Here is a 27,186-nt window from a genome sequence, read left to right on the forward strand (position 1 = left end):
TTCGTTCTATGAGAGAGTAGCAACAGCTGGAAAACACGTTTATTGTACAAAAATCGCTTAAAAGAAGGCTAGCATTTTTCTTTACAGCCGAGGGAATGTCTTACTGATTCTATTTAAATAAGCTGAACAACGACTTTATATTTCATTTTTTGATTATTTCAAAACCTTGAGTTAAATAGATGTTATTAAAGAAAGATGCAGCCTTTAAGAAGCCAAGAACAATAATTTAAAAACAGTCATTTCAACAGAACGTAATACAGTGAAATTTAAACACCCAAACCTCACACCGAGCCTTAAAACCAACTTTGGGCTGAATGTATGAAGAACGGGGCCCTGTGGGTGCAGAACACTTATCTCCCAAACTCCCCGGGGCCGCCCTCTCGATATGCAACTCTCCAGACAGTGACATTTTGAAGACACTCATCAACCACTGGAGGCATCTTCACCTCAACAGTCTGGTTGCAAAATTTCAGCCGACCACAGCAACAAACACCAACAGAGCTGCCGCTAACCTGCTCCCAGCCTCCGCCCGTCCAACAGCACAAGCGCCACCTCTTGGGAGCGTGCGATCGGGGGACTGGTCACTGGCCCACTTCATCTTCATAACAAAAAAGGCAAATCAACAAAATCCGTGTTCCGCATTAAGAAACTATCCTCTCGGTCAGATCCAACCAGCTCGGTATAAATGAATCTTCCTCCCCAAACGGGCATTCTTCTGCATTAGCAGGCTGCTGTCTGAACTGCAGACGCCCATCGTCCCTCTCAATTAGTAGCATTCGAAAAGGAAGCAAGTGACACTGATGCAATACGAGTGCCTTCAGACGTGGCAGTTCTGACCTCAAGGTTTGGGTTTTAGAGAGAAGTACATCAACTATGACGCCAAGGTTCGGTCTTTGGAGTATTGGTCCAAGCCCCACAACATTTTATCTAACACCCATTCTGAAACTTCTGTACAGGTGGGGAGGAGGAAAAAAAAAAAGAAAGAAAAAAAAAAATCTGTCCCTAAGGGGTGATACTTCTGAAAATGAGAGGCAAAAAATACAAAAACATTGGAGTAGCACATAAAATGCAAAGAGATAAAATACAGTATTGACAGAAGAAGCAGGAGTCACCATTCAGACAAAAAAAAAAAAAAAAAAAATCACACGTAAAGCCAAGTGAAACGGAAAGCAGGCGTGTAATGAGTTCTGACAGAGCTTCCACTAGAGAACCTTCTCATGCACTTGCCACGGCCCCTGGACCAAAACCTGCACAGCCTCACATTCACCCCTGATGAACACCAAAGACAAGACTACTGGTTCTCTAATCTTGCATTGAAGAGTGTATGAAAAGCAGTGACAACGCAGTAACTGCCGCACTGAGCTGTTGGTCCGATCACAGCCTGCAGTGTGTGAGAAAAAAAGAAAAAGGGGGGAAAAAGAAAACAAACCTTTCCCAGGTTGGTGTTGAGACACGCTAAAGTTCAACCCTGGTCAAGACCGCACAGAAACAGCCGAGGAGGTCTCACACACACTCAATGAATAACCATGACAAGAACATTTTTAAGATGAAGAAATAATAATAATTATAATAATAATAATAGTCTGAAAGGAGCAATCGGGAAGGGAGGGAAGGTAGCTGAGGGTGTGGTCTGAGGGTGGCCATCAATGGAGAGGGTAGGGCTTAGCAATGCCCGCCTGTCTGCTGCTGGAAAACATCTATGGTGTCTTCATCTTCCATCTCCAGCTGACAAAAAAAGAGAGAATGTGCCACACAGTGAGCATCAATGAAAAACAACGCACATATGAAAATCTGATGTATGGTGTTTCCTCTCATACCTGTGCAGGCGTGTCCGTCTCATTAATAGGCTGGCCATCGAACCGGAACCTGATCTGCCTTATTGAGAGACCCTGCAGATGGAAACACACCAAGAGTCAGCATAACAGCGTCCAAGAGGCCAAAGGAGACAGGGAGCCATCTCCTTCAGTAATAACATGGTGCTGGGGGAGTCCGGGGCTCAGTAACTGTGGCCTTCAGCTCACCTGTCGTTCGCAGTAGGCCTTCATTAGTTTGCTGAGAGGTGTGTGCCTTTTGATTTTGAATTGGACCACTGACCCATCCTGCCCTGCAACCTTGAGGTTGATGTGATCGTTCTCAGTTTTTACTCCCTCCTGCAGAGACAAAAACATTCACAGTTAAATGAGCCTGCAGGTTTAAGCAGTCACACAGGGTCCAGCTTCACATTTATATAACTCAAGTGCTGTGCAGCCTACAAGTACTACTACAGTGGTTTGCAGAAGCATTGCATACCCCTTTCATTCTTTCACATTGTCTCATACCACAGCAAAATGAAAATGCTTTGATCTAAACCTTTTCATAGAGATTTCAAATCATTGTCCAACTGGAAGATGAACCTCCTCCTCAGACTCTTTTGCATACTCTGACATGTTTTCCTCCCAGATTGTTCTGCATTCGGTTCTACCCGTCTTCTCAGCACCCTCCCAGTCCCTCCTGAAGAAAAGCACCCCCACAGCATGATGTTGCAACCACCGTACTTCACAGTGGGGATGGTGTGTTCAGGGCAATGAGCAGTACTAGTTTTCCCACAACACAGTCCACAGAGTTTTGTTTTGGTCTCGTCTGTCCAGGACACATTCCTGCACGTCCGTGTGTCCCCAACATGACTTGTAGCAAAATACAAACATTGCTTTGGTTCAATTATTTTCTTCTTGCCCCATTTACTCCTACAAAAGTACGATTTGAGATAGTTGTCTGCGGACAGACCGTCCCACCTGAGCTGTGGATCTCCGCAGTTCCTCTGCTGCTTGTCTGACCAATGCTCTCCTCGCCTGGCTTTCCAGTTTAGGTTAACAGCCATATCTTGGTACATCCGTGCCATGCTCTGTCCATTTTCAGGCGGTGGATTGCAAAAATAACTTAATGTTGCTTTAAACTTCTCCATAACTTCACCCCTGACCTGTCTGCTGTTCTGCTTGGCACTACTTCGTAATGCTGTTCATTTACAAACGTTCTCCAATGAACGTCTGAGGCCTTCACAGAACATCTGTATTGATACAGAGGTTAGATCACACACTGGTGGACTCTATTTACTAACTAGGTGACTTGTGAGGGATCCTCGCTGACCTGGATCTCATTCAGGGGGACCAGAGTACAGAGGTATGAACACATCTGCAAGCCACAAACAGGGACACAAGCAAAGTGTGCAAGCTGTGGAAATCTTGTGTGTAAAAGAGAATAGTGACTCCACGAGCCGAACAGCGTACAGCTAGGATATTGATACGAATGAGAAATATCAGTAAACATGGGTTTGCACGAAGCAGTGAGGAGGCAGGCTGGATGCTACACATGCTAACGTTAGCGCGATTAGCTCCGGCCGTCTGTGTGTCTTTAGCTGCCGGCTAACGCCGCTAGCAGCACCGTTTTGTTGTACCGGGGCCAAACGAGCACCGGCATCGTAAAAAAAAAAACTCGACAATAACGCGAGTCCATCTCGTTTTTAAAGCGAGTGCGTCACACGCGCTGCGCTCTTTTGCCGCCTCTTCACTTGCGGCATTCGCGGCGTTGCGGACGAAGCGTGGTCCCGCTCCGACAAAGAGAAGAGGAAAAAATCCGCAAATGACAATCAGGCTGTAATGGACATTTCTACTCGCGGTTCTCGAAATGCTGCCCACTGTCTCCCTGTATTTCAGCTCACGTCGTGCGATGTGAGCGCCCGGAGATGCAATTCGGGATTTGCGGGCTTCCATTCATTTGCGAAACAAACACTGCGCCGATTTGGAGAAACGTGCAAACCAGGCCATTTTAGATTGCACATCTGAGGATCGGTTAGAGGAGCTGCACTCAGCCATCCCTGCGGACAGACAGCGGTTCGGACCTCGGCGTCTTACCTTTGGCTTTTCGTCTGACATCTCGGCTGGATTTGGTGGAACTGCTGCCGGAATAATCTGCTAATTGGGTTTAATTTGGCCTTTCTGCCGCCTTCTGTCCTCTCTTCTCCTCAGTGTCGGGGGCGCGCTTGTAACCGCTGTCGCAAAGACGCGATTGGCTGCGAGCGACCACGTGGTTTGCCAATCACGGGAGCGTGTACGCCGGGAGCGCGCATTCGGGATAAATACTCGGGCACGCGAGCTGAAGAGGCGCATGAAGGCCTGTGAATGTGCACGGAAGCTGAAAGTCAGGGACAAATCCTTTTGAGAACACAGAAAAGGCTGTTCTTTCATGGAATGACACATTTTATGAACTCAGAAAGCACAAGATACGATTTAATAACATTGAAAGTTCATATAAAAACAGAATACTTTTTCTCCATAACACAAAAGTGAGACCTAACATTTTACAGACAAATCCCACTCACCCCCATAAATAAGAATGTTTTTCCATTTACACATTTAAATATTATACGCCTGATGGAACAAAGTAGCTCTGAGCTTATTAACTAATTTAGTGGAACTAACCAAAGAACTACCCATCAATGTAATTTTCTTGTATGTGTTCCTCATAATCAGAGTAAAACCAACACTTTGATTCATTTTGAAACCATACGCAACACAGTGAGCAACATTTGGATGAAATAAAGGCCCCAAAATGAAACAATATCATCCATTTAAAAAAATTTATTTGTCCTTATTGTCTTTACAGAATATGTACAAACAGCAGAAGACATCTGAATTAAATAAAAGATCAAAATATTCCTCCCGACTTTTGATTTCTTATTCAGTGAAGACTTCACTATGACCTTACCACATGGATACGTTTTGCATGTTAAATATTTCATTATTATAAATCCAGCCAGAACGACAACTGCAGTACAGATGAAGAATGAGTCGATCGAAAAACCATTAGATAGGTTGTAATCTCTAAATAAATCTCTAAAATCAGCAGCAACTCGGAAGAGCAAAAGAAACTGAAAATTCACAGCTTCAATATACATTTTCTTCAAGAGGAGATTTGTTCAAAGATCCGGCTTAGTTCCAGTCCATTCAAATAAACTAGAGGCGTAGGCTGATAAATAGTACAGGTCGATCGATGAGGTCAACAATTTAAGATGGAAAATAACAGCATTATAGATAACCGAAGCTAAATTTATTTTCTGGCTTTCTGATACAGCCTCCAAGATTACATTACTGAAATGGACCTGTTCATTGGCTGAATAACACATCAAAGCTGAGTCTACAAAGCTAGTTCTTCATAACATACAGAAACTCACAGCCTATATAACAACAAGCAGTTGTCTGTGGATGTGCATCTGCTGATTTTGAGTCTTGAATGTGGGAAATCTCGGGTCACAGATCCTCTCACGCAAATCTGGAGTACGGATTTTGGCCACTTAGACCTACAAAACAGTGAAATAAACAGTAAAACACAAAAGAAGTCACAACAAACGTTTTACGAGCTAGCCTTAGAGCACCTTGAAGGTAAACATTCTGTAAAAATAAATTACAACCTAAAGTAACTAAATCTGTGAACTAGTTCCTGAAGGTTTGCTCAGTTGTGAATATTGAAAAGTAACTTATTCTATCCTAACTAGCATTGATTATAGAGGACCAAGATGTTAGAGTAGGCAGCTTTAAAGTGCAAAGTCACTGGTTTGAATCCCCAGACTGCTGAGAGAACTGGTTGGGGACGGTGAAAGCAAACACCTTTTACACCTCTGTGGCCCCTGAAATGCCCCCGAGCGCCACACAATAGCATTATGCTCCTCCGGGATGGGTTAAATGCAGAGATGGAAATTCCGCATGTGAGAAAAGCTCACCATATTTCTTCCTGATTTCATCATGTCTCTGCTTCATCTCTGCCCTCCTGTGGAGACAAAACATTTCTACTATTAGCCGCGCTGTGACTGATGACAAATCTCAGACGATCAAGTATTTCAAGCAGTCAAGTGGCCGGAAACCAGTTTGAGCCGATAGCAGTGTGACATGTGCATTTCTCCCTTGTTTTTTGTCGAGCCATCAAGGAAACAATGCGGATCACAGCAAGCAACACAACAGAGGCAGCCGCTTTGTATAGTGAAACACTAAAATGCAAACATGAAGACTATTTAGAGACCTTCTATTAATAGAAATGAACAAACCCTCGTTCTCAGTGCGGTTAAGACAACAAGAAGCAAAAATCAGAGGCGGAGATGTCCTCACCTTTCCTCCTGCTTGGTTCTCGTCTTCTGCTCCTGTCTCTGCATTTTGGCCTCAAACCTTTGCGATCTGGCACAAGAACACAAACCCAGCGTTAGGTTCTGATTTATTTAGGTCACACGGACACATCAAGTACACGGTGTTCCTTTATCACACAGACACCTGAGGGTAACCACACCAAAGCCAGCACAATGAACGGTATGCAGGTGATGTGGGAACAGGAATGAGAGAGACCCTGATGCGATCATACTAGAACTGGGTTAAGAAACATCATGATATTCATGTACAGTATATTCAGAGTGAATTTGTACCTTTTGTGTAAGTGATTTTTATAACAATTCATGATCAAATACACACCAGAAACGGTGTAATTATAACCATTTCTGTTGTTGATATCACTTTCCTGTATTTAAACTGCAACTAAATGTTTTTATTCCTCATCTCATGTGACAAGAAAAGATAATTACACCTCAGATCAGCCTTCAAAATGCTTTCACGTGTTACTGGAATGCGTGCTGAATGCTTCAGGATGTACATGACTGACAAAACCTGAAGAGTTGTGGAGCACAGGCATTTTTCTCAGCCAGTTCACCGCCGCACACTCACCCAAAGCTCTCACACTTGCAGCAGCAGAACAGACACACCATGAAGGCGATGATGAGAACCGCTCCGAGCACGGCCAGGGTGATTATCAGCGTCTGGAAGTTCACTGCAGGGATGCACAAACACAGTGACGATGATGAAGCTATGCAGGAAATGCGCATCACAGATCGACTTTCAAGATAGAAAAGGAAAGCATGCTCCACCTCTTTGTTTCCTGCCTCTTCTAAAACAATCACATGATTGTAAATGTGGCGATTTTGTGAAGACTACAGAGCAGCGCCTGTTATTGTCATGTAATGTTCTAGATGTAAAATGGAGCCATTCTGGATTTGCATCTTTTGTTACCGTTTTGACGATGGAATTCTTACGGCTGGGATCTGTTAGCATGCTCTCAATAGGAGATGTTTTAATATTTATAACATAATGATTATGTGTTTGTGCTGCCTTCCACGATGGCTCCTGCTTTACTCCCGCTTTTTAATTTATTTCTAACTTTTTTCATCATTTTGGATGTATTCTTCAACTTCACAAAATTTACCTCAGTGCTGCCGCGATAGGCGCTGTGGGTAACTGCAGCCAACGGCCAAGGTGGCACGGGAGCGCGCACAAACACTACCGGTGTGCGTCAAGCCCTAGCTTAGGCGCTACGTACACAGCGTAGGAACGGCGTCGCTGCGACGGGGAAGCATACTGAGGCTTTTACAGACTGTCCGTCTTCACAGCACTGCACCAGGGATGCAGCGTTTGAGTCCGTGTCCACGGCGGCCGTGTTCTTCCTGTTCGGCAACGCGCATACAGCGTCAATTTACGTCACATCCCCATGACTGCGCGGGAAATTCAGACCCCGAACTGCAACAAAATATTCGGCACACAGCGTGTATAAGGCAACAGACAGATACGTGGATTGGCCTGTTATTTTAGGTTTTTAATGCTTCATGGCCCATTAGCATTGAATAAACTGGAAATGCATGTGTAGTTTTTCACAAATCTTGCTTCAAGTCCCTTTAATTTCAAGATTTTACACAATTAAAAGTAAATTACTGGCTCAAAAGGATAGTGTTTCTGTGTTTTGTTGATAGATACATGGATTTGTTTGAATGGCTGGTTGCTTTGTCCCTCAAAAACAGCCAGTTTGTGAGTATGATAATTGTGTATTGAGTATGATAACATAAATCCAAACAAAATTGACAATCTAACCCGATTAGTGGCTATTTCTTTTTTTGTATGTTTGTTTCTTTTACAGTGGGCCATGTCAACATAATGTTATACAATTACAATACCAATCCCCTCCATCCTTGCGCAAAACAGTAGGAAAAATCAAATAATTGTTTTTTGTTGAATCAAAGTAATTACTGTAGCCCAGACATCACCGTCGTGGACAGCAGGAAGAAAGACATCCTCTCCAGTCACCATAAAGTACCAAAAAACAGTCTCACTGCTTCAGTTTGGCCGTCAACAAATATTCAAAACTCACAGCAATGTTGTGTTTGGTTTACAGACTATTTTTTCCTTTTCATGATCATGATTGTCTAGCCTGAGAGTTACAATTATCATTCAGGATTTTGGAAGTTAAAAATAAAGCAAAAAGAGGCATATTGTCTACGACTGTATGTTGGACTAATATTTGGAAACAGTCATTTAAAAAGTTTTCTTCTCAACCTGCTATGTTTGTGAAGCCTCACCGGTGTGTGATATTTGCGGTCAGACCATCAGACATCCACAAGATTAAAACCATTTTTTAAAGATGGCAGGATGTTTTGAGGATAAATGTCAGCATGTGTGCATTTATAGCAATAATCAAGAATGACAGACAAACCTCTGCTCAATCTGAATACGTGATTAATCAAAGTATGTATCACAACTCTCCTATTTATTAAGATGCTGGATTAAATGTGGTTCCTTCAGCAGTGTGAGTCAAGCTGTTATCATGGGGGATGGAGTTTTTGCAGGTTTTAGGTGAGGACGGCGTCATTAAACATCTAGAAATAGAAGTCTGTTCACGCTTTGTACTTTTTCACTTCGTATAGTTTAAATCCACTCAAGTTTTACATATTTTATGTTATGACTGAACAGTTGAAACTTTAATAAAGATCAATAAATAATTGTTTCCCCTCTGTGATACAGATATAAGCAATTTTATAAAAACTTATGTCTATAGTAAGGTTCAGTGTACTGGACTTCAGTAAAGGTGTGGACACGTCTGATGAGCTGACTAAATGTGTCAGCGCCGCTTCAAATTCACACTAATTAGACAAGTGTTTTTGTAGGTGTGTGTGTGTGTGTGTGTCTTACTCCAGCAGAGGCCCCAGCGTGCATCATTCAGGGGGCAGAGGGCATGAGGTGGAAGGATGGTCCGCACTGGGTATGTTACGCAGGACTTTGTTGCGATACACCACAAGCACTGAACACACACATATACACACAGTCAATGAATCTGGAAGTATTCAGAACAATAAACACACAAAAAAAGAAGAAAATGGAGAAGGAGAGCAGGTATGGATGACACATCAACAACTCCCCAAACCAGTCTGACAGGAGTGGCGACTAGGAGGGGCCACTGTAGAACCTCCACTGGGAATAGCTTCTTCGTTTTCTATCACACACACACTCACGCTAAACCCAGAATGAGACCAGTCAAGCACAGACAAGAATAAAGGTTTTTCTCAGGACTTACCGTCACATTTGACAGACATTCTTCACAGTTTGTCGCATTTTTCGCCTCACATGCTGCCAGAAAGAAAAGGAAAACAGGTCACCAAGTGCAGTTAAAACAAGTGACTGAGCAGCAAACCAAGGAGAAAACCTGATTTCCTGAGAGTCGCAAACACTTTCACCCACAAGTGGCTGAACAAGGGGCTTTCAAACTGGAGAGATTAGCCGAAAACACAATTAGGGGAGATTAACAGGGGCCTGTAGACTTGTGCTCTGTGGTTTTTCTAACTATTGCAAATCCTCCTGAGGCGTTTTCCATGGAGACAGGGCGCAGTAAACACACAGGCCGAGCCAGTCACATTATCATCAGCAGGACTGCAGCTGAGCTGGAGTCACTGTGGCCTGGTTTCTGTGAAATAACCCTGAAAAACAAACAGTCACACAATCTGGTGTGGTCCATTAATGTAGCCAGTTCTTCTGGTCTTTTTATTCTCAAACAATAAGGGGGCCACGAGGGAGGGGGGGTTTAAAGGAGACTGCTGAGAGGATGGAACACAAACAGAGAAGTAACAAAAAACACAGTAGGGGAAGATTGTTTATCTTACCTGTAGAAGCTTAAATTTACATTGTATGCAGTATTTCTAAAACAATTAGGTGTGTAAAACCTCAGAAAATGGAATCTCACTTTAAGATATTTAAGACCCAACAAATTAAAAACATTTTTTACATGAGGTTGAAAAACTTTCTATATAAAAAATGTCAATTTTCTTACAACCTTTATGAAAAAAAAAATCTAAATCGTAACATTAACACGACGAAAGTCAGTTTAAACATTGCCATGAATTCCCAGAAGTCTCCATTCCTACCTATCCCAGGTGCGGCGGTCTGCGCGAGCACTGCGGCCAAACCGGAGAGCAGGAGCAGAGCCGGGAGGACAGTCCGCAGAGCCATCATCCAGACAGCCACGCGCAGGTAATTCCCACGTTAACTTCGAAGATATTCAAGCCCGAAAGAGTCCGAGAAAAGTTCAGCCACGGCGGGAGAAGGAGGAAATGTTTTGGCTGCTCGGTGAAACTCGAGACGGGAAAATAACCGAGAAGCAACTGAAGGCGCAGTCCCGACTGACGCACGCACTTGACGCACAGAGACAAAGCAGGGAGGCGGAGATTTAAGGTGATTAAGTTTTCTTATTTGAAAAAGCAGGCAAGTCGACATAGGGCAATGTTTTCATACACCATTTTACTTCATGAGTGATCAGTTGTTGTTTTTTTAATTCTTAAATTGCCCCAAATTGTAGTCATTTCCCAGCCTATGGACCGTTCAGACTCAAATATTAATCAGGTTAGTCATAAGATTGCAAAACAAGTTACTTTTTTAAAAGGACTGCATATAAATACCAACAATAGTCAATCCATTTTTTAAGTACATGAATAGCAACATTACCATCTTCAGTTTTCTATTTAAAAGATATAAACAGTTGCAAGTAACTAGAGTGCTGAAGTCAAAGTGTTTTGTATGTCATGCATAAATCAAAACAAGTGCTCAAAAATCACAAAACGTAGAGGACAACTTTCAATAATTTATTAAAGCATAGTTTTGTAAAGCCAGTTACAAATAAAAAAAAGAACAACACACATATCTCTCTCTTTCTCTTTTTTTTTTCAACAAAGCACAATGTTTTACTATGTAATGATGATAATCAGCATAACGTAAGATAAGAATGGGCCCCACTCTGGCCGCCTGCGGCTGATAACAGGACCCTGTGTGATGAAGTTGCCCTTGAAGACAGATTTGTGATCACATGCCTCAAAATCTTCATTTCATCTTCCCCCCCCCCCCTCCCCCAAGAAAACACACTGATCACATCTCAGGCGACGACAGGGCAAGTTCCTCTTACTCAGTGTAATATCAGTGACAGACAGAACTGTAGAAGTAGAATAACCAAAACAGACAGCTCCAGTTCCTCACATTTATGGCTTATAAACTTTTTTCCCCCCTTAGTTTAGCACTTGTTCTCCTAAAAACCAAAGGCTCAAACGGGAACCTCGGGGTGAGTTCTGGTTATTCTAACTTTACAGGGCAGGATCCCAGCAGGCTGCGTGTGTGTTGCTCTCAGGACTGGAGCCATGATGAAAACACTGAAGTCATATCCTTGTTTTCTGTTGGGGTTTCTTTTTTCCACCGAAGCCAGTTTACATTCCACATTTTGGTGAACATTTCAGGCAAATTTTCACTTCTGGCACTTGAGATATGAAAACTGGGGCGTGTGGTCCAATGTCAGTTCACTAAATGTGCATTTAACAGCCACTAATTTGTGGTTCAGTCGCATCGGCGTGCAAAATGTTCATTATTTGTGACTGTTTCCTAATGTTTAAAGTGAGTTTTTCCTCTTTACTGCCACCTGTGCTACGAGGTATTGTTGTGTTTTCCCACATTTTCTTCAGCTGGTAGATTATCTTATAATGAATATGCTGCCATTGCTGTTATGTAAATGTAAACATTTTGTTTTTTTTAAGGATGTTTTGTGAAAGTTTTGCAGAACGACAGTCAGGCTTTCCTAAATCCTTGCTCCAGCCCTGTGCAATATGTGGCACTCCAGATGAACAACAGAATATTTCATCTTCAAAAAATTCACTTAAATATCTGCTGTGAAAAGCCAAACTGTCTTTGGGGCAAATGCTGAAATGTTTATTGCTAAAGAAACAAGTTCTGAAACTTGAGCTTAACCAGATCAGATGTGCCATGTTTTGATCGTGAGCTTCCATTTTCTGAGTTATCATGTCTTCTCAGAGGATCTCTTGTTGTTAGGAAACACTTTGTTTTCAGTTTTTTTTTTCCTGTCCTCTGGAGGTGTTGTACGTGATGGATGCTGCCGTCTCGCAGCAGTCCTCAGTGTCGGGTGACGCAGACGAAACAGTCACTTCACTTTCAGTCCAAGACACAGAATTGCACGCAAAGCAGTGATGGCTTCCAGCAAACCAAGAGCGCGTTTAACCCACTTCCGAGCCCGCGTCGTCACAGTGTCTTATCTGCTCCTCTCTTACACCGAGATTAAAATAATTCCTGTGCGTGTTCAATCTTCCCAAACGGACCTTGCAATACATACAGTACAATAATAAATAAATCACTACATACCCTCCCTTAAATTCCCATGCTTTTTCCTTTACCGTACAGTTACAACACCATTCTCTGCAAAAGGTTAGTCATGTAAATACATCTCATTTCTCAGGAATACACTCAGTAAAATCACTTCTCTTTTCTCATTTCCCATTTCCAATATTACACTATAGATACACACACACACACACACACATACACACACACTCACACACAGCAGCAACCCAGACACAGCACTTCAGGGTGGTTAAGATAGTGGGGGAAGGGGTTCATACAGTAATAATAGTACTATCAGTAATAAAAAAAAAAAATCACACGTTCATAAACAGACTGGAAACAGAAAAAACTGGAGTTGGTATGCATGTTTTTTGCGTACGTCTCCCGATCTCCCCGGTATAAAGTAAAAAAATGAGAAGAGCTTGAGCAGACTGGGATATACAGTATCGTATGGCTCCAGTGGATGCTGTCCAGTCGATGACGACGACAACAACAACAACAACAACGATCAATTCATCCAAACGCTGTGAAAACATGACCACCATAGCAGCCACTCTTAACATGGTCTGTGTTCTTACTAATTCTTACGTTTCCGTGAGTCACATTAATGGCACGGCCAGTGAATGATGTAAAGTATTGGCATCACCAGACACACAGTGGTCATTTTTAAACTCCATTCACTTGCATGTATTTTTACACAACAGGGTGTCACATTGCCTTTATATACTGTACAGTGCAGTGTGCACCAAAATTGTCAATAACTCCTACTATAATGTGCGATATACAGTACAAAACGTTACATGTCTGTTCAGTATATGTGTACATGTATGTGAATATACAGATTTATGCAGAGGGTGTTTCATGTAGACCTAAACAGGGAGATGTTTTTATCAGATACTATTTTGGATAATACTATTTTTCTTGTCGAGGCCATCAGCCATGCATAGACTCTCCATGTCAAACTTAACACAACCAGAGAGCCAACAAAGTAGAAAATCTTCCCTCTTACATCATTTAAGTTTTGGCCCATTTTCTTGTTCTTGTGGCCACATGGTGGCACCGACGAGTGAGCGGGTGAGCTCCACATGGAGGAGGAGTCACCCGGTCGTTTTTTCCTCAAAGACGTCGTCGATACGGCGGATGTCACAGATAAAAAGACAGAGAGAAAGCAAGCAAGACCAAGAGTTAAGCATCGTAACTTAATACCAACAGCAAACAGAGATGCAACAAGAGTGAGGATAACATGAAGAGAAAGAGAGAGAGACTGGAGGAAGAGTGAGAGAAATTCAACTGAAAGAGTGTGGCTTTCTTCTGTCTGGCAGTGCACCGGGAGGGTGGAGGTGGTGGAGGTGGAGCCACCGGGGACGGAGCGGGGCAGGGCGGCTGAGTTGTGCTTGTTGTTACTGAGTTTGTCAGGGAAGGAGAAACGGAGAGAAGTTTGGAGTGTGCTTGAACATCTACATGCAGGACTACGGCTGGGGGGGGGGGGGTTATGAATCTGATGGGTCAGCCCAGAAAACACAGGCTGTTTACTTTGTCATGCTAAATAGATCCCGTTCGTCCCCTCGTCCCAACTGGAACCTGGGCCGGAGGAGTGTGTGCGGTTGGCTTCAGTGTCCACTTATTCTCCTCCCCTTTTTTCGCTAATGATGCTCATCCACCGTTCTGGATCCAACCTGGAGGATTCAGCTGATTGGGCCGTGGGTGCAAGGCGTCTGATGGAGCTGGATGGATGACCCGAAGGCTCTGGCTGGCTGGCTGGCTGGCGGCGATCACCTCACCCAGGAGCTCGCCACGCTGGTCACAGACATGATGCTGCAACGTTTCTTCACCATCATGTTGATGTAAGCCCTCATGATCTTGGTGATCTCTCCAACCTGAGCGGAACACATCGGCGGCACGTCAGCGACAGGAACACAGGCGGCGACGTGTAAAATCCATAACGCGCGTTATTAATTTGATATACGTCACCTGAGGAGTCTCAAAGAACATCTCTCTCTCGTCCACGATGACCTTGTAGGTGCAGGGCTGCGAAGCCCCGAAGAAGGTGATGTGTTCGTACTGGAAGGTCTCCAGCGGTTTGGGTTCACCGCGCTTGTACACTGACACATTATCGGCACTCACACTCAGCCACAGGTCATGAGGGAAGCCTCCCTCTTTGCACTGCAGAGGGAAAATGAAAGACTGATCAATCAGTTAATCTACTTAAATCACTAAAATCCATCACCCTCTCTTCTTAATTCCCCCACCTCCACATCAAACAGGGTCGATCCATATCCTGGCCACTCCTTAATGATGCTCATGTATTTGAGCATGGCCTGGTGCTGCGGCATGCCCTGCAGGCGGGTCCACTTCTCCAGGACGCTGGTCCGTGTGGCTGAAGTCTCCTCCTTCACCCACATCTCCAGCATCTGCTCCTCCTCCACCTGAAACAACCCGCCAGTCGATCAGTCAGCCTGTCGCTCCGACTGACAGAAATCCAGTCTGCAGGAAGCCCCAGTGGTGTGATGTGACTGTACTGAAAGGGACAGAGGTCCATGTAAATCACTGTTGCAAAGCAAGGCTCAGGTTGTGCCCCCACCTGGTCACAAACGGGAACTACAGGTGGAATCACTGAATCCATTTTCCACCTTTAGAAGAGTTACAGATTTAATCACTGAAGGCTGAACAGCCCACCAACTTCGAACAGGTTCAATAAAGTCAAATTGAATTCACTCTCCAAACCACACAAACATTACTCATCTAGAAAAAAATTTGAAGTGAAGCTTGAATTCACGCGTCACGTCTGGGAATGTGAAAATCAGTCTGTTCATCAGGTTCTTGCTACTTACAGCGTACAAGGATCCGAAAAACATTTTTTTAGGCAATCATAATTTACATTTTTATGACTATAGAGGGGAACATAGTTCATATGTGACAAAAATATAATGCGCTGAGCACTGAAGAATGATGACATTTTTAAACAAGTGACAGGTTTTGTCAGTGGTCTCGAGGCTGTGGACTCGGTTCCCCTGTAGTGAAAAGATGCACTTAAGTCTTGAAACCTTTTGGTCACAAGTTTAGTTTTTTACTTGATTTAAACTACATGATAGTAAAAAATCTATTTTTAGGAACATTTCATTGAATATTCCCTTCTGCTTTCTTCATGTACAAAAACTAAAATGTTGCACTAGGAGGCATATGCTAATTTTCAAGTAAATAGGATTATTTACATAATTTTTGCATTTCTTTTAAAAACTTAATAAACAAACTACATTGTGGTTATTCAGCTGAAATGAGTCCGACGTTTTTTGGAGCTATTGTTTTGTCTTATTCCTAAATACTGAGATTAGCACTGGGAGTGCCATTGTTGGATTTATCACACAGAAATCTACAACCAACACACACATATTTTATATTTCATTCATATTTCATTAGTAGATTTTTGCCTACTTGCAGCACTATAAGTTTAGTGTTGTTTTTTTTTTCTCCACTACTGACCTTCTGCTTCTTGAGCGAACCCGTTTTGAAGCTTCTCCTGAGCGTGCCGTCCAGGAAGCTGGGAGTCTTTCGTTTCTCTGCGCCGGCCCCGATGCCGCCCTGTCCCCCCGCTGTGCCTTTCCCGTCTGCGGCTCCTCCTCCTCCGGCTCCCCCGGCTCCTCCCGCCGCCCCCACGCCCGGCTTGGTGGAGTGGAGGATGCGGTTGCGGAGGCGTCCGATCGGGTAGACGCTTCCCAGGCTCCACCCGGCCCGGCCCGCTCCGTCGCCGTGGAGATACTGAAGACGCAAAGCGGCCAAATGCTGCAAAGTCTCCTCGGACGCTGGGAAGTGACCGCTTATCAAAGACTCATGAGCCTGAGAGGCAGAGAGGAAGAGAGGGAGAATGTAAGCGTGTGCATAAATATCCATTTATTGATCGAGGAGCACAGACAAATTAGCAATATTGTGACATTTTATGAAAAAGAAATGTGGAGGGAGCCTTGCCTGCTCAAACATGAAAGCAAACTCCACCCCCTCTTTGGGCATGCTCTCCACGTCCAAGAAGCAGTACAGCTTGAAGTACAGTTTCCACTCTCCTTCCTCCTCCTCTTCCTCACTGCCCGCCAATCTGGATATCAGGTGAAGCAAGCTTAGGGTGAGCAGCCACACCGACACCTTTAGAAGTCAAAATTCATGGTTCAAGCAAAACAAACCGACCTCTCAAACTTGGCCAAGACGTCGGCCACAATCACCCGGCTCTCCAGAGCTCGGTCTGTGAAGGAGTTGTGTTCAAACAGAGAAAACAGGTTCTTGCTTTCCTCCATCGCTAAACCTCGGATCAGCTTCTCCACGACCTGAAACAACATTAAAACACTGATTATTTACCATTGCACAAAGTGGAACTTTATGGTATGAGACGTCCGTTTCTACATTGGCTCTACATTGCTTTCTTCATAGCCATATGTTGTAATCAGTGACACAATATCTGAACTTATTTCCCATAAAGAGTAAATATCAATATTATTTACTTTTATTCTATCATTTCTCTTTGTAGAAATACAAAAATGTAGCTCATTGCTGTAATTGTTATCTCCCTTAAAAATATAAAAATGTGTGAATTATGTCACTAAAGGATATTAATGATAACACAAAGGAATTAAAGGAGCTGTAGTCACTTTTCATTTAAGTTAATTTTTATTTTTAAGTAAATAAGCTTCAAATTTGGGAAGTAGATCCATAGTCTGAATAGGTGTGTGTGTGTGTGTGTGTGTGTGTGTGTGAGTACCTCTCCAGCTGTGGTGTGTGAGTTGATGGAGATCTTGCACGAGCCTCCTCCGTGGCAGTACACGGTGGTGCTCATCTCCTGCCTCACCAGCAGGGCGGCGATCTCCTCCTGAGAGGGAACAAACTCACGAGTCTTGGTCTTCTTCAGGGATTCCCCGATGAAACTGGCGTAGCGCTCAATTTCTGTGCCGGGGTAGCGCTCACGCACCCTGCAAGCACCAAACACAGGCAACACAGTGAGTGTGTGTGTGTTCACACTCCGTCAACAGAGCGCCACAAACGCCGCGGACAGTCACCTCTTGAGGTGGAAGCGGAGGTATCTGAGGATGGCTCGGCTGGGGAGGAAGGTGCAGCTCATGCAGGTGAGCAGGTGCCAGTGCGCTCGATTGGCTGGGCTGTTTGGCTGAGGCACATGATTGGTCTGCTTGATCACCTGACAATAAACCTGCAGAGAGGAAACGGCGGGTTTCAGGAATGTCACAGAAAAAACAAACTGCAAAATGCATGCAAGTTCTGGCTGTGAAACAGCTTTAAATAAGATGGGAGTACCTCATCCCTGAGAGGGCGCAGGTCCTGGCAGGTCTGCAGGATGCCCTGAATGATGGGCACGGTGTCTGCCAGCGTCTCCATCTCCTGCAGCGAGTTAAAAACTCTCACCGCTTCATCTTGCAGACTGGCGTAACCCTGCTGCCTTTGCACTGCACCGCAGCAAAAACCACAGGGAGGAAAGGTCAATGAGACACAGGAATACTCAGCGAAGATGCCAAAAAAAGCTGTGAATAGGCCAACTGGAACCAAATTGGAGCAAAAGAGAAAGAAATGAGGAATCTACAAGGCCACATTTTCTGACAGTATCCCAAAATACCAGTGATCATGATTACTAGTGGCTTTCTGAGCATTAAAAGTTTGGTTTGAGGAGAGCCACAGCTTTCAAACAAGCCTTGCATAATTCAGAGGAGTAAAGGGAGTTTTCCTCACAGCTGGTGACCTCTCCGTACGGGAGCGGCAGGAGAGGGGAGTGCAGAGGATGCTGGGTGTATCTGAGGATGGGGTTCCTCCTGTACATCTGCTCCACGATTTCTGGGTTCACGCTGTTCTCCTGAAAGGACGCAACGAGGGTGAACAAATTGTCCTCATAGCACACTGCAGATCCTTTATCCGAGTTTTACCTTGATATCCCGGATGAGCTGCAGAGTTGGCGTTTCGATGGGGGTCTTGCTGTCGATGACCCCCTGAATGGCAGCCGTCCACCGCATGGCCTCATTCAGCATCTTGGTGTAGAGGCGGTAGGAGTGCTTCCTCCCGTACACGATGATGTTCCAGTAGCCTGCAAAAACAGGATCCAATCTACATTCAGCCAAAAATAACATAATCTTCGCGCTTGGCAGATAAATAGGTTTTTTTTTTCTAACTAATTCCTTTTAATAACACCAATAAATCCCAGTCACCCTGTACATTTTGATAGATTTAATTACAGAACAGGAATCCTTCACGTGCGTTTAACCTCCTAATGTATAATCCCTGATTAAGACTACCCTCTGCCCCTCTTCGTTTCATTTCTCTGCGCCCACCTGTCTCCCTGTGCACCCGTTCATCCGGCTGAATGACGGAGCAGAGCGAGTTGAGGACCAGAGTTCCCATCTTGGAGGAGTTTTTCTCGGAGCTCTTGTAGTAATCCAGGGAGTTGTGGGTCAAGACAAACCAGCGCTTCTTCAGCTTCAGAGACGTGCTCTTGGCGTTCGTCTTCATCTCCTTTTGCAGCCAGCCTGAAAGACGGCAGGGTGTCAGTGAAAGTGTCTGATTTGCCCTGGTTTGTTCCACACAGCAGAAATAATAGAATCTGACCTCGAACAAGGAACTCCTGTCCGTCTATCCTGGCGTCTCCTTTGGGCTTCTGCAGCAGACTGATCCAGTGGTGCATCTCCTCCGGAGTGTCGCTGTTGCAGTGGATCACTCGATTGGCCGTGATGATGACAAAAGAGTTGGGTCTGAAACAGTGAAGTGAGGAACTTAAACACAGAGGAAAACTCTGACTTTGGTGTTTCAAACGATTTCTGTTTCTTTCTTTCTTTCTTCTTTTTTTTTCAGTAGGGAGAGAGGAAGCTGTTTTATGAGACCAGCTCAAATCCATTAAAAAGAGTCAAACATGTTGGCAGAGTAAAGATGAACTAATTCCCATATAAATATTTAATATTGTATACCATCAGCTCTGGAGCGTCATTATCTTTTATCGATTCCTAAATTATTAAGTTGCTTTGGTTTAATTTCTCACTCACTCCCTTGAATCTGCACAGAATTTATTCTACCTTTTTGCTCACAAACAAAATGCAGTATTTTCAGATGAAAAGTATGAAATTACAGTCATTTCAGACTTTCAGTCTCCATAAAATCATTTCTTTTAATGTCCTAACTTCACAAAATGTTGGGATAGTGTCAAATGTCAATTAAAAACATGATAAATATCATGTTAAAAGCACAACTTTTTCAAGAAAAACATTAGCTCATCAGAAAAAAACGAGAAAACATTTGATGCCCCAAAACATTTAGAAACTGATCTTTTCACTTTTCTCATGATTCTAAATGGGAGGCTGTAGTAACACTGTTTACATTGAATTAAAAAAAAAAAAAATACACAAAGTTTTTATTTTGTATATTGTACATCTGACTTTTGAAATTTAGTCTATGATCTTCTAAAATACTGTGATATTCTGAGATGCTAAAACCTCATATAAAATGCGATTATAAAGAAAAGGTCACGTGTAACACATCTAAACTATAAGAAAAATTTACTGTGTGAATTAAACCTTGCCGTTGTATTTGTCGTGATGGATCAAATTCTTACCGATCAGGATTGTCTGATGCACAAACTGAGTCAATCAGACCCACATCAAGAGTTCCCTGAAAAGAAATAATAGAAGAACACAAAGATGTGAGGCATCAACTGATGCAGCTTTGCAGTTACTACAAACACATGATGAATATAAACTGACCACAGCGTTTTTGGGGTTGGCCTGCTCGTGGGACATCTCCAGCAGCTGCTCAGGCGTGCACACTCTTACTTTACTGAGCACATTAAACCATCCACTGCAAACACAGTGAGAGAGAGAGAGAGAGAAACACAGTCTCGTGTTAGAATACAGACAGAATTAGCTTGTATTTTCTGCATTGTCCCGGCCGTTTTGGTCGCGTACCTCGCATCCTCAGGTGACTCTGCAAACACCTGGTAAGTCCTCTCATCCGTCACGATGTTCAGGGCGTTCTCCTTCTCATGGTTATCCACAATCTCTCTGCAAAACCACAAACAGGACACATGGCGACGACGCACAGAAGTCAGTCAAGCGGTGGACAAGATGGCGCTCGTTATTGATGGAGCAGCTGATCATTGGACATCTTACTTGGCCGCTCGGATGTCGATGGTTCCCTTCAGTTTTTCCTCGCTGTCGTTGTCATAGTACATCAGTTTACTGTCTCTCAGTACGAACCAGCGCATCTTCCAGTTTCTGACACAACAACAGACACAGCAAAACAATGAAAACCACCATATTCTACTGTGTATGCTAATGTAACCACAGAAAACCCATCAAATTCTTGCCCAAAATGCCCTCTTTCACTATTTAATCTTACAGTACACCTACAACACAGAGAAAAGTCTCCTCTTTCCTAAAAATAACTCATGCATAACTTGTTTTGGTTTGTAGATTAGCAACTCAGTCAAGCATTTAGAAATCCAAAATACTTCAGCTTGGATACCACGCTGTAGTTCAGCAGCTCTGCAGAGTACAAGGTTTAAAATGAGGAGAAATACACACAACACATGACAAAGTCAGCCGATGTGTTCATTTATAGTCAACTCGTATGACAATCAAGTGATTCACATTGAAGTAACAGTGAGAGCAACCTGTTTTTGTTCTTCTTGCTTTCTTAGCTCTAAGAACTTTTAAAAATATTAGATTTTAGCAAATGACAATATTCTGAAGTCGTGTAAACATGCATGTAATGATTTCATTTCATTAGCATGCACGCTTCACTCAGTAAAAACTACAACAACCTCCGTGAGAGAGTGGAGAGCCCTCCTCCCTTCTTGTAGAGCCAGCCAGACTTCAGAGACTCCTGTTTGGACCGGAACCACATGAAGGTCTCATCTTTCAGCACACACCATCGTCTTCTCCATGGGATCATCAGGCCAGCTGAGGAAGGCAGATTACTCTTTTAGTCATTTATTTAATTTCACCGAACAACAGATTTACAGATGGATTGGAATATCTGAAGCTAAAGGTGATATTTGATAGTTTCATCAATAGATTTGATGCAAAAAGTGAGCAAGAAGGTAAATAAGGAATTAGGATTATCATACACTCCATATTAATACACAGATGAAACCTACACACCCTTCATGTAGAGGTAACCGTGAAAATACGGTGGCCCGTTTCCATTGAGCAGCGTCACTCTGCCGTTGGTCACCTCCTCGTCGGTGTCCATCATTCCGTCGTGTTCGTCGTCGCTGTCGGCGTACTGCAGGAGCACAAAGCCGCTCCAGTTTATTACCGTCGCACGCAAGTGAGGACAAAACGCTCAAACTACTGGTTTAGCAGAATGCTGAAATGTTGAAAGGAGGGCTGTGTGGCCGCTCATACATATCTGCGTGCACGCGTGTGAGGATGCGTGTGAGTGTGTGTCCTCACGGAGTCGGAGCTGCCTCTGTAGGACTCGATGCTGGCGTTGGTGCAGGTGGACTTCCTCGGGTGCTCCTCGTCGGTCACCGCCGCGCTGCCGCGGTTGCTCCCGGACACGGAGCTGTCGTCTCCCGCGGTGACGGAGCCCTCCTCCTCCTCCTGGTCGTAGTCGGACTCGGTGTCGGCCGGCATGCTGTAGATGGGCTCCTCTCCGTCCACCAGGCTCTCCACCATGCTGACTTTCCTCTCCGCCTCCGGCTTCGCCTCCTCTTTCTTCTCGCTGTCGCCGGGAGCAGGCGGAGGTGGCGGAGGAGGGGGCGGTGGGGGGACGGCCGCACCGTCTCCAGGTGGAGGGAGAGGAGGCGGAGGGGGGATTCCAGGCACGCCGTCCGCGGGCAGGGGGGGCGGAGGAGGAGGTGCAGGTGGCACCGTTCCCTCCGCAAACGCAGGCGGAGGAGGAGGCAGCTGGGCGAATATTTCCTGATCCATCGGGGCGTCCGTCTCGGCGGGCGGAGGGAAGTCCGGCAGAGGAATGCACTCCTCCTCGGCGTGGAAACCCTCATCTACGTCCTCCTCTTTGGACGCGCCTCTGGCCTTGCTCGCCCCTTTCGGAGTTTTCGCCTCGGCTGCCGGTTTGGCACCAACTGCTCCCAGCGACGGATCCACGCCGCTGAAGTTCAGCAAGTCGATGACCTTGGTGGCCTTGCGGGACGCCTCCTTGTTCATCCTCTTGAGCTCCGCGTCGCGGCGCAGCTGCAGCTCCTGCTTGGACGACTCGCAGAGCTGCGACACTTCGTCCTCCCTCTTCTTCTGCAGCCGCTCGATCTCGCGCTCTAGCTGCAGGATCTCCTCCATTTGGCGAGCTTCATCCTTGAGTCACAACAAGAGCAGGACGAGGCCGGATCAGTGAATCACATTAATATTTCATCCACAAGCATTTGCTTTGAAATATTAACAAACTGATTCAATTGTTGTAAAACAGGAAGTCAGGTTATCTTTCCAGCAGCACTTGCCTCTGACGATTTCTCTTTTTTCTCGTCTCCTTCCTCGTCTTCCTTCTTCTCCTCGCCGGCTGTTTTCTTCTCATCCTGCTCTTTCTTCTTTTGCTCTTCCTCCTTCTTCTTCTTTTCCTCTCTGAGCTTTCGGACGCGGGCGCGCGCCACCTGCCCTCGCCGGTGCTTCTGCAGCACCAGCGTGGCCTTGCGCTGCCTGGTGAAGCGTTTGCGCTGGATGTGCCGCCGCAGGTGCTTCTGCAGGGTGACGATGCTGATTCGCACTCGTTTGAAGTGTTTCCTGTAGCAAAAGCGGATATATTGTCACGGTTCTGTAAATATGTTAAATACTGATTTATATTGGATCTTACTTTGCAGAGAAAGTAAGCAAGTGTGCCCGGATTATCATGGCGGCTTTCCGGCGGACTTCGTCGCGGTCTTTCTCTAAACGATGCTCCAAAGACTCCTTCATGAACACCTACAGGGAAGAACAGGCACAGCTTACAATAATTTCATGGAACGTATTAAATAACACTGAAGACGACTGAGAATCTTCCGCGGTTGAGCCCAGAGACGGTTAAATCTCACCTTGGTTTTTCCAAGCTGCCACTCTTTCTTGGTCTTATCGTACTTGGTCAGCAGGTCGGTGCTCTTCTTCTTATCGTCTCCAGCTGTTGGGATTTTTTCTTTATGAATGATCTTGTACCTAGGCACAGAGACACAATCAAGAGTGAGATAACAGACCAACACACTGAAATGACTGAGTTGAATGAACATTTAAAGGATTTTACCGAGAGAAGAAGTCCTTGAAAGTTCTGCGAACGGGAAACCCGGCGCGCCGGATCTTCACTGTCTCCAGCATCCCAGAATACCTCAGCTGGTTCAGGACGACCTCCGGGTCAAACACGTTTGGATTCTACAAGAAAAGTATAAAGCATTAATCGTTTTCAAGATAATGTACATTTATGCTCCGGCATGTAGAGAATAATATGAACTTCAGAACCATGAATAAAGGAGAAGCTCACTGACCTTCTCCATGTTGGGCTTAATGCAGCGAATGAAGAAAGGATTGGACACACTGAGGGTCGCCATGAGAGCATGAAGAGAGTCCTAAGGACAAAAACATTCATGTTTAAACCTAAAAACCTTGTTTTAACCTATTAAAATGATCGACTGACTAAAAACTCTAATCCATAAAACCTTGTTAGGATGCTTGCATGTCAACCGTATGTAAGTTTTAATAATTTCTTTCATGACACACTCACTGAATGTAAATGACACATTCCACTCACCCTGAACTGGGAGCTCACGGTCGGTTTGCGTCGGGCCGTTCCCATTTTCTCCTCGTTGTTTCTGCTGCCAACCTTCTCAAACAAGTCATAGATGAAGTCCAGTCTGTTTGGCGTCAGAGGCACGGAGGATGAAACGCATTAGTCATGATCTCAGAGCGAAAAGTAAAGCTTCACTTTAACACATTTTTGCTTTCCATTGATCATTCATTATAAATGAAATAAAGCACCTGCTGTCCTTGAGCATGTTCAGGATGTCATCTCTGAAAGTGTCTCTGTTCTTCTCCAATATTCCTCGAACGTCATACAGAACCTGTAAAACAGAAAGAAAGTTCTTAGATGTCACACATTAAATGAACACAGTTTGTTGACATGAGTCTCAGTTGTAAAACTCACCTCTCCGGCATAATGTTTGATGCCAAACTGATGATCAGCCAGCCTGGGCTTGACGTAGTAAGGGTTTGTCTGCAGATCCCAAAGACAGGAATATTTATCGTGACATATAGCATTGCTTTGTGAAAGCAAAATTAAGCAAAAAATGAATGTAAATAACTCACAGAGTGTCTGCTGTGCAGCTTCTCCAGCAGAGTGAAGTCTGTGCCTTTGGGGAAGCGGCTCTCTTCATTCACGAGCGCCAGCAAGCCCAGTTTCTAAGAGAGAAGCCATGAGAAAAAGACTTTATTGCATCCATATCATAAACTGTTGTGATCAGTCCATTATTAAATCAGTATCCAGACTTCATCTCAGGCAGACTTCCAAATTGGCTTTTAACTGACAGGGAAGCTCTGCAGTGTTTATTTCCATTCAAATTAACTCAGTTATGTCTGGGAAAAGTTGCTGCTGTGTTTCATGGATGTATCATTTCTGGTCTTATTTTAAAATAGGTCACACAGCCACATTAAAAAAAAATCAAAAAAACAATATGTACATTACAACTGTAGAAACCGTTTCATCACAACTAACAACACAAATATATCTCACCTTCTCTATGAGGTCGAGACACTCTGCGTTATCCATCCAGTCTATTGCATCCCACTGAACACCTTCCCTGTAAAAAATACCCCAAAACAAATTTAAAAAGAAGAAAAATACTGCATCAACCTGAAGCATCTCCGTGTTAATGCCAAATCTGGTCACCTGTTGTACTCCAGCTGCTCCAGGGAGAAGATATGCTTGTTGAAGTACTCCTGGAGCTTCTCATTGGCGTAGTTGATGTTAAACTGCTCGAACCGATTCACCTTCAGTCAGAGAGGCATGCTTTAATACATACTGTCAGAGTGCTGTTGTTCTGCTTTGTAAATTTGCCTTGCTTTGTGTCTTCATGGTTTATTAAACCAGTGTGTTTCCGTCATGGTTCCTTGTGCTCTGATGGTTCATGTCTTGTCATGTTATCACCGACTTGTCTTCTTTTCTGCTCAGTTCATCACTTGTCTTATCTTATTTAAATCTAGTCCATCTTATCAGGGGATGGTTCTGTTTTTGTTAGTGTGCTGATGTTGATGTAATCTACAATCATTTATATTAGAAGTGCTAAAGGATTACTGTGAATCAGAGGAGAAATCGTGTTTTCTGTGTAAAATTAATTTGCCAAACAGATCAAACCTCAAAGTTCTCAAAGCCGAAGATATCAAGGATGCCGATAGATTTGAAGTTCTCCTTTCCTTTGATTTTCTGGTTGATCTTGAGGATGATCCAGGAGAAACACTGGGAATACAACGCCATTGCAACGGAGTCCCGGGAGTCAACCGCCTGCAACAGTGAGGAGGAGGAGTCAGGACGGCGGTGTGAGGGTGAGGGCGGGAGCCGTGTTTATATACATGCATGCATGCCGACCTGCTCGATAGTGAGTGGGGAACAGATTTCCTCCCCTCGGAGGATTATGGAGCGCTGAGTCAGGACTTCAGAGAGCTGGAAGACATCCAGACCTAATAGCTCACTGGCGTTAGTGACCACTGGAAACACAGACAGAAAAAAATAAAAAGAGGGTCACACCTCTGCAGTGCATCCAGCTCAGCTTTTCAGTCACAGCAGCACACTGACCTTGCTTGGTGGTGATCTGAGCCCCTCCTGCAGTCATGAACTCGATGTTTCCCAGCTGTAAGACTCCTGACAGCAGCTTAAACATGTCTCTTATCTCCTCCTCTGTAAACTGCAAGACCTTCAGCGCCTCCTGCACAAAGACATTCACAGGAAAAGTGATGAAGTCCTTCTATTTTCAGATGTTTGCAGGTAAAGATTTGTTCACTCAAGTGAGTCTGGACAAACAGGTTCGATAAATAGAGAAAAAAAAAATCTCTGAGGGAAAGTTGCTTTGCTCTTGACACGAAACCCTCTTATATGGTCAAAGCAAAGATTTACTGTTTTAATAATGCCTGCAACACGACTGAGTGCCTCACAGAACATGAATCCTATCAGTTACATGGCAACAGGCTCATCCCTGGTTTTACACATTTTGCGTTCTGGCTTTCCTATTACCCCGTTCTCATTGTTCTGTTTCTACAAATCTTGTAGGATTTTAATAATCTGTGAGCATTTCATAGATTTTCTTTTTAACTTTAAAGGAAAGGAACATCACACTTACCATCACACTGTTAAACAGTTCTTTGTCATTCAGACTCTTGTCCTTCAGACATCCTGATTGACTGAGGTAGTGGAAAGATTCAGCTGGATCCTCCAGGAAGTACTGACCTGATAGAGGATATAGATATAATATCATGATTTAGACTCATGAAACAAGGTAAAGATACATTTATAAATGCTTTTATGACAACATTTAAGAAAAACTACTCTGAGTCACTATTAAAATACTGTACAGCTGAAACTGTAAACATGTGGGAATACTGTTGGGTGTTTACAGAGAAGTTTTGCTGAAACTGAAAGAGTTTGTCAATACTTTTATGCTCTTTACTCGCTCCCGCCAGCAGAGCGTAGAAGATGTGGTAGTTGCGTTCTCCGGGGTTTTGTCGAACCACTCGATTCTGCAGGAAAA

At 44.1% G+C, this 27,186-nt stretch overlaps 2 protein-coding genes and 1 pseudogene across 2 annotated transcripts; all 3 read right to left on the reverse strand.

Annotated features, from left to right (window-relative positions):
- Positions 1 to 1,297: 1,297 nt before the first annotated feature.
- On the reverse strand, positions 1,298 to 4,020 carry LOC115406309 (small ubiquitin-related modifier 3). The gene is made up of 4 exons (XM_030116251.1): positions 3,888 to 4,020; positions 2,022 to 2,150; positions 1,818 to 1,889; positions 1,298 to 1,725 (listed from the first exon to the last, which is right to left on the reverse strand). Exons 1-4 carry the CDS (start codon positions 3,906 to 3,908, stop codon positions 1,663 to 1,665), a joined length of 285 nt encoding a protein of 94 aa, XP_029972111.1. The 5' UTR covers positions 3,909 to 4,020; the 3' UTR covers positions 1,298 to 1,662.
- A 578-nt stretch (positions 4,021 to 4,598) lies between these two features.
- Positions 4,599 to 10,507, reverse strand: LOC115406307 (pituitary tumor-transforming gene 1 protein-interacting protein-like). The gene is made up of 7 exons (XM_030116249.1): positions 10,253 to 10,507; positions 9,409 to 9,461; positions 9,027 to 9,135; positions 6,738 to 6,840; positions 6,135 to 6,200; positions 5,753 to 5,799; positions 4,599 to 5,332 (listed from the first exon to the last, which is right to left on the reverse strand). Exons 1-7 carry the CDS (start codon positions 10,338 to 10,340, stop codon positions 5,295 to 5,297), a joined length of 504 nt encoding a protein of 167 aa, XP_029972109.1. The 5' UTR covers positions 10,341 to 10,507; the 3' UTR covers positions 4,599 to 5,294.
- A 3,108-nt stretch (positions 10,508 to 13,615) lies between these two features.
- The window catches only part of LOC115406295 (unconventional myosin-X-like), a 39,646-nt pseudogene continuing 26,075 nt past the window's right edge, over positions 13,616 to 27,186 (reverse strand).

This window comes from Salarias fasciatus, chromosome 19 (genome assembly GCF_902148845.1).
Source record: "Salarias fasciatus chromosome 19, fSalaFa1.1, whole genome shotgun sequence".
In the NCBI taxonomy this organism is placed as follows: Eukaryota; Metazoa; Chordata; class Actinopteri; order Blenniiformes; family Blenniidae; genus Salarias; species Salarias fasciatus.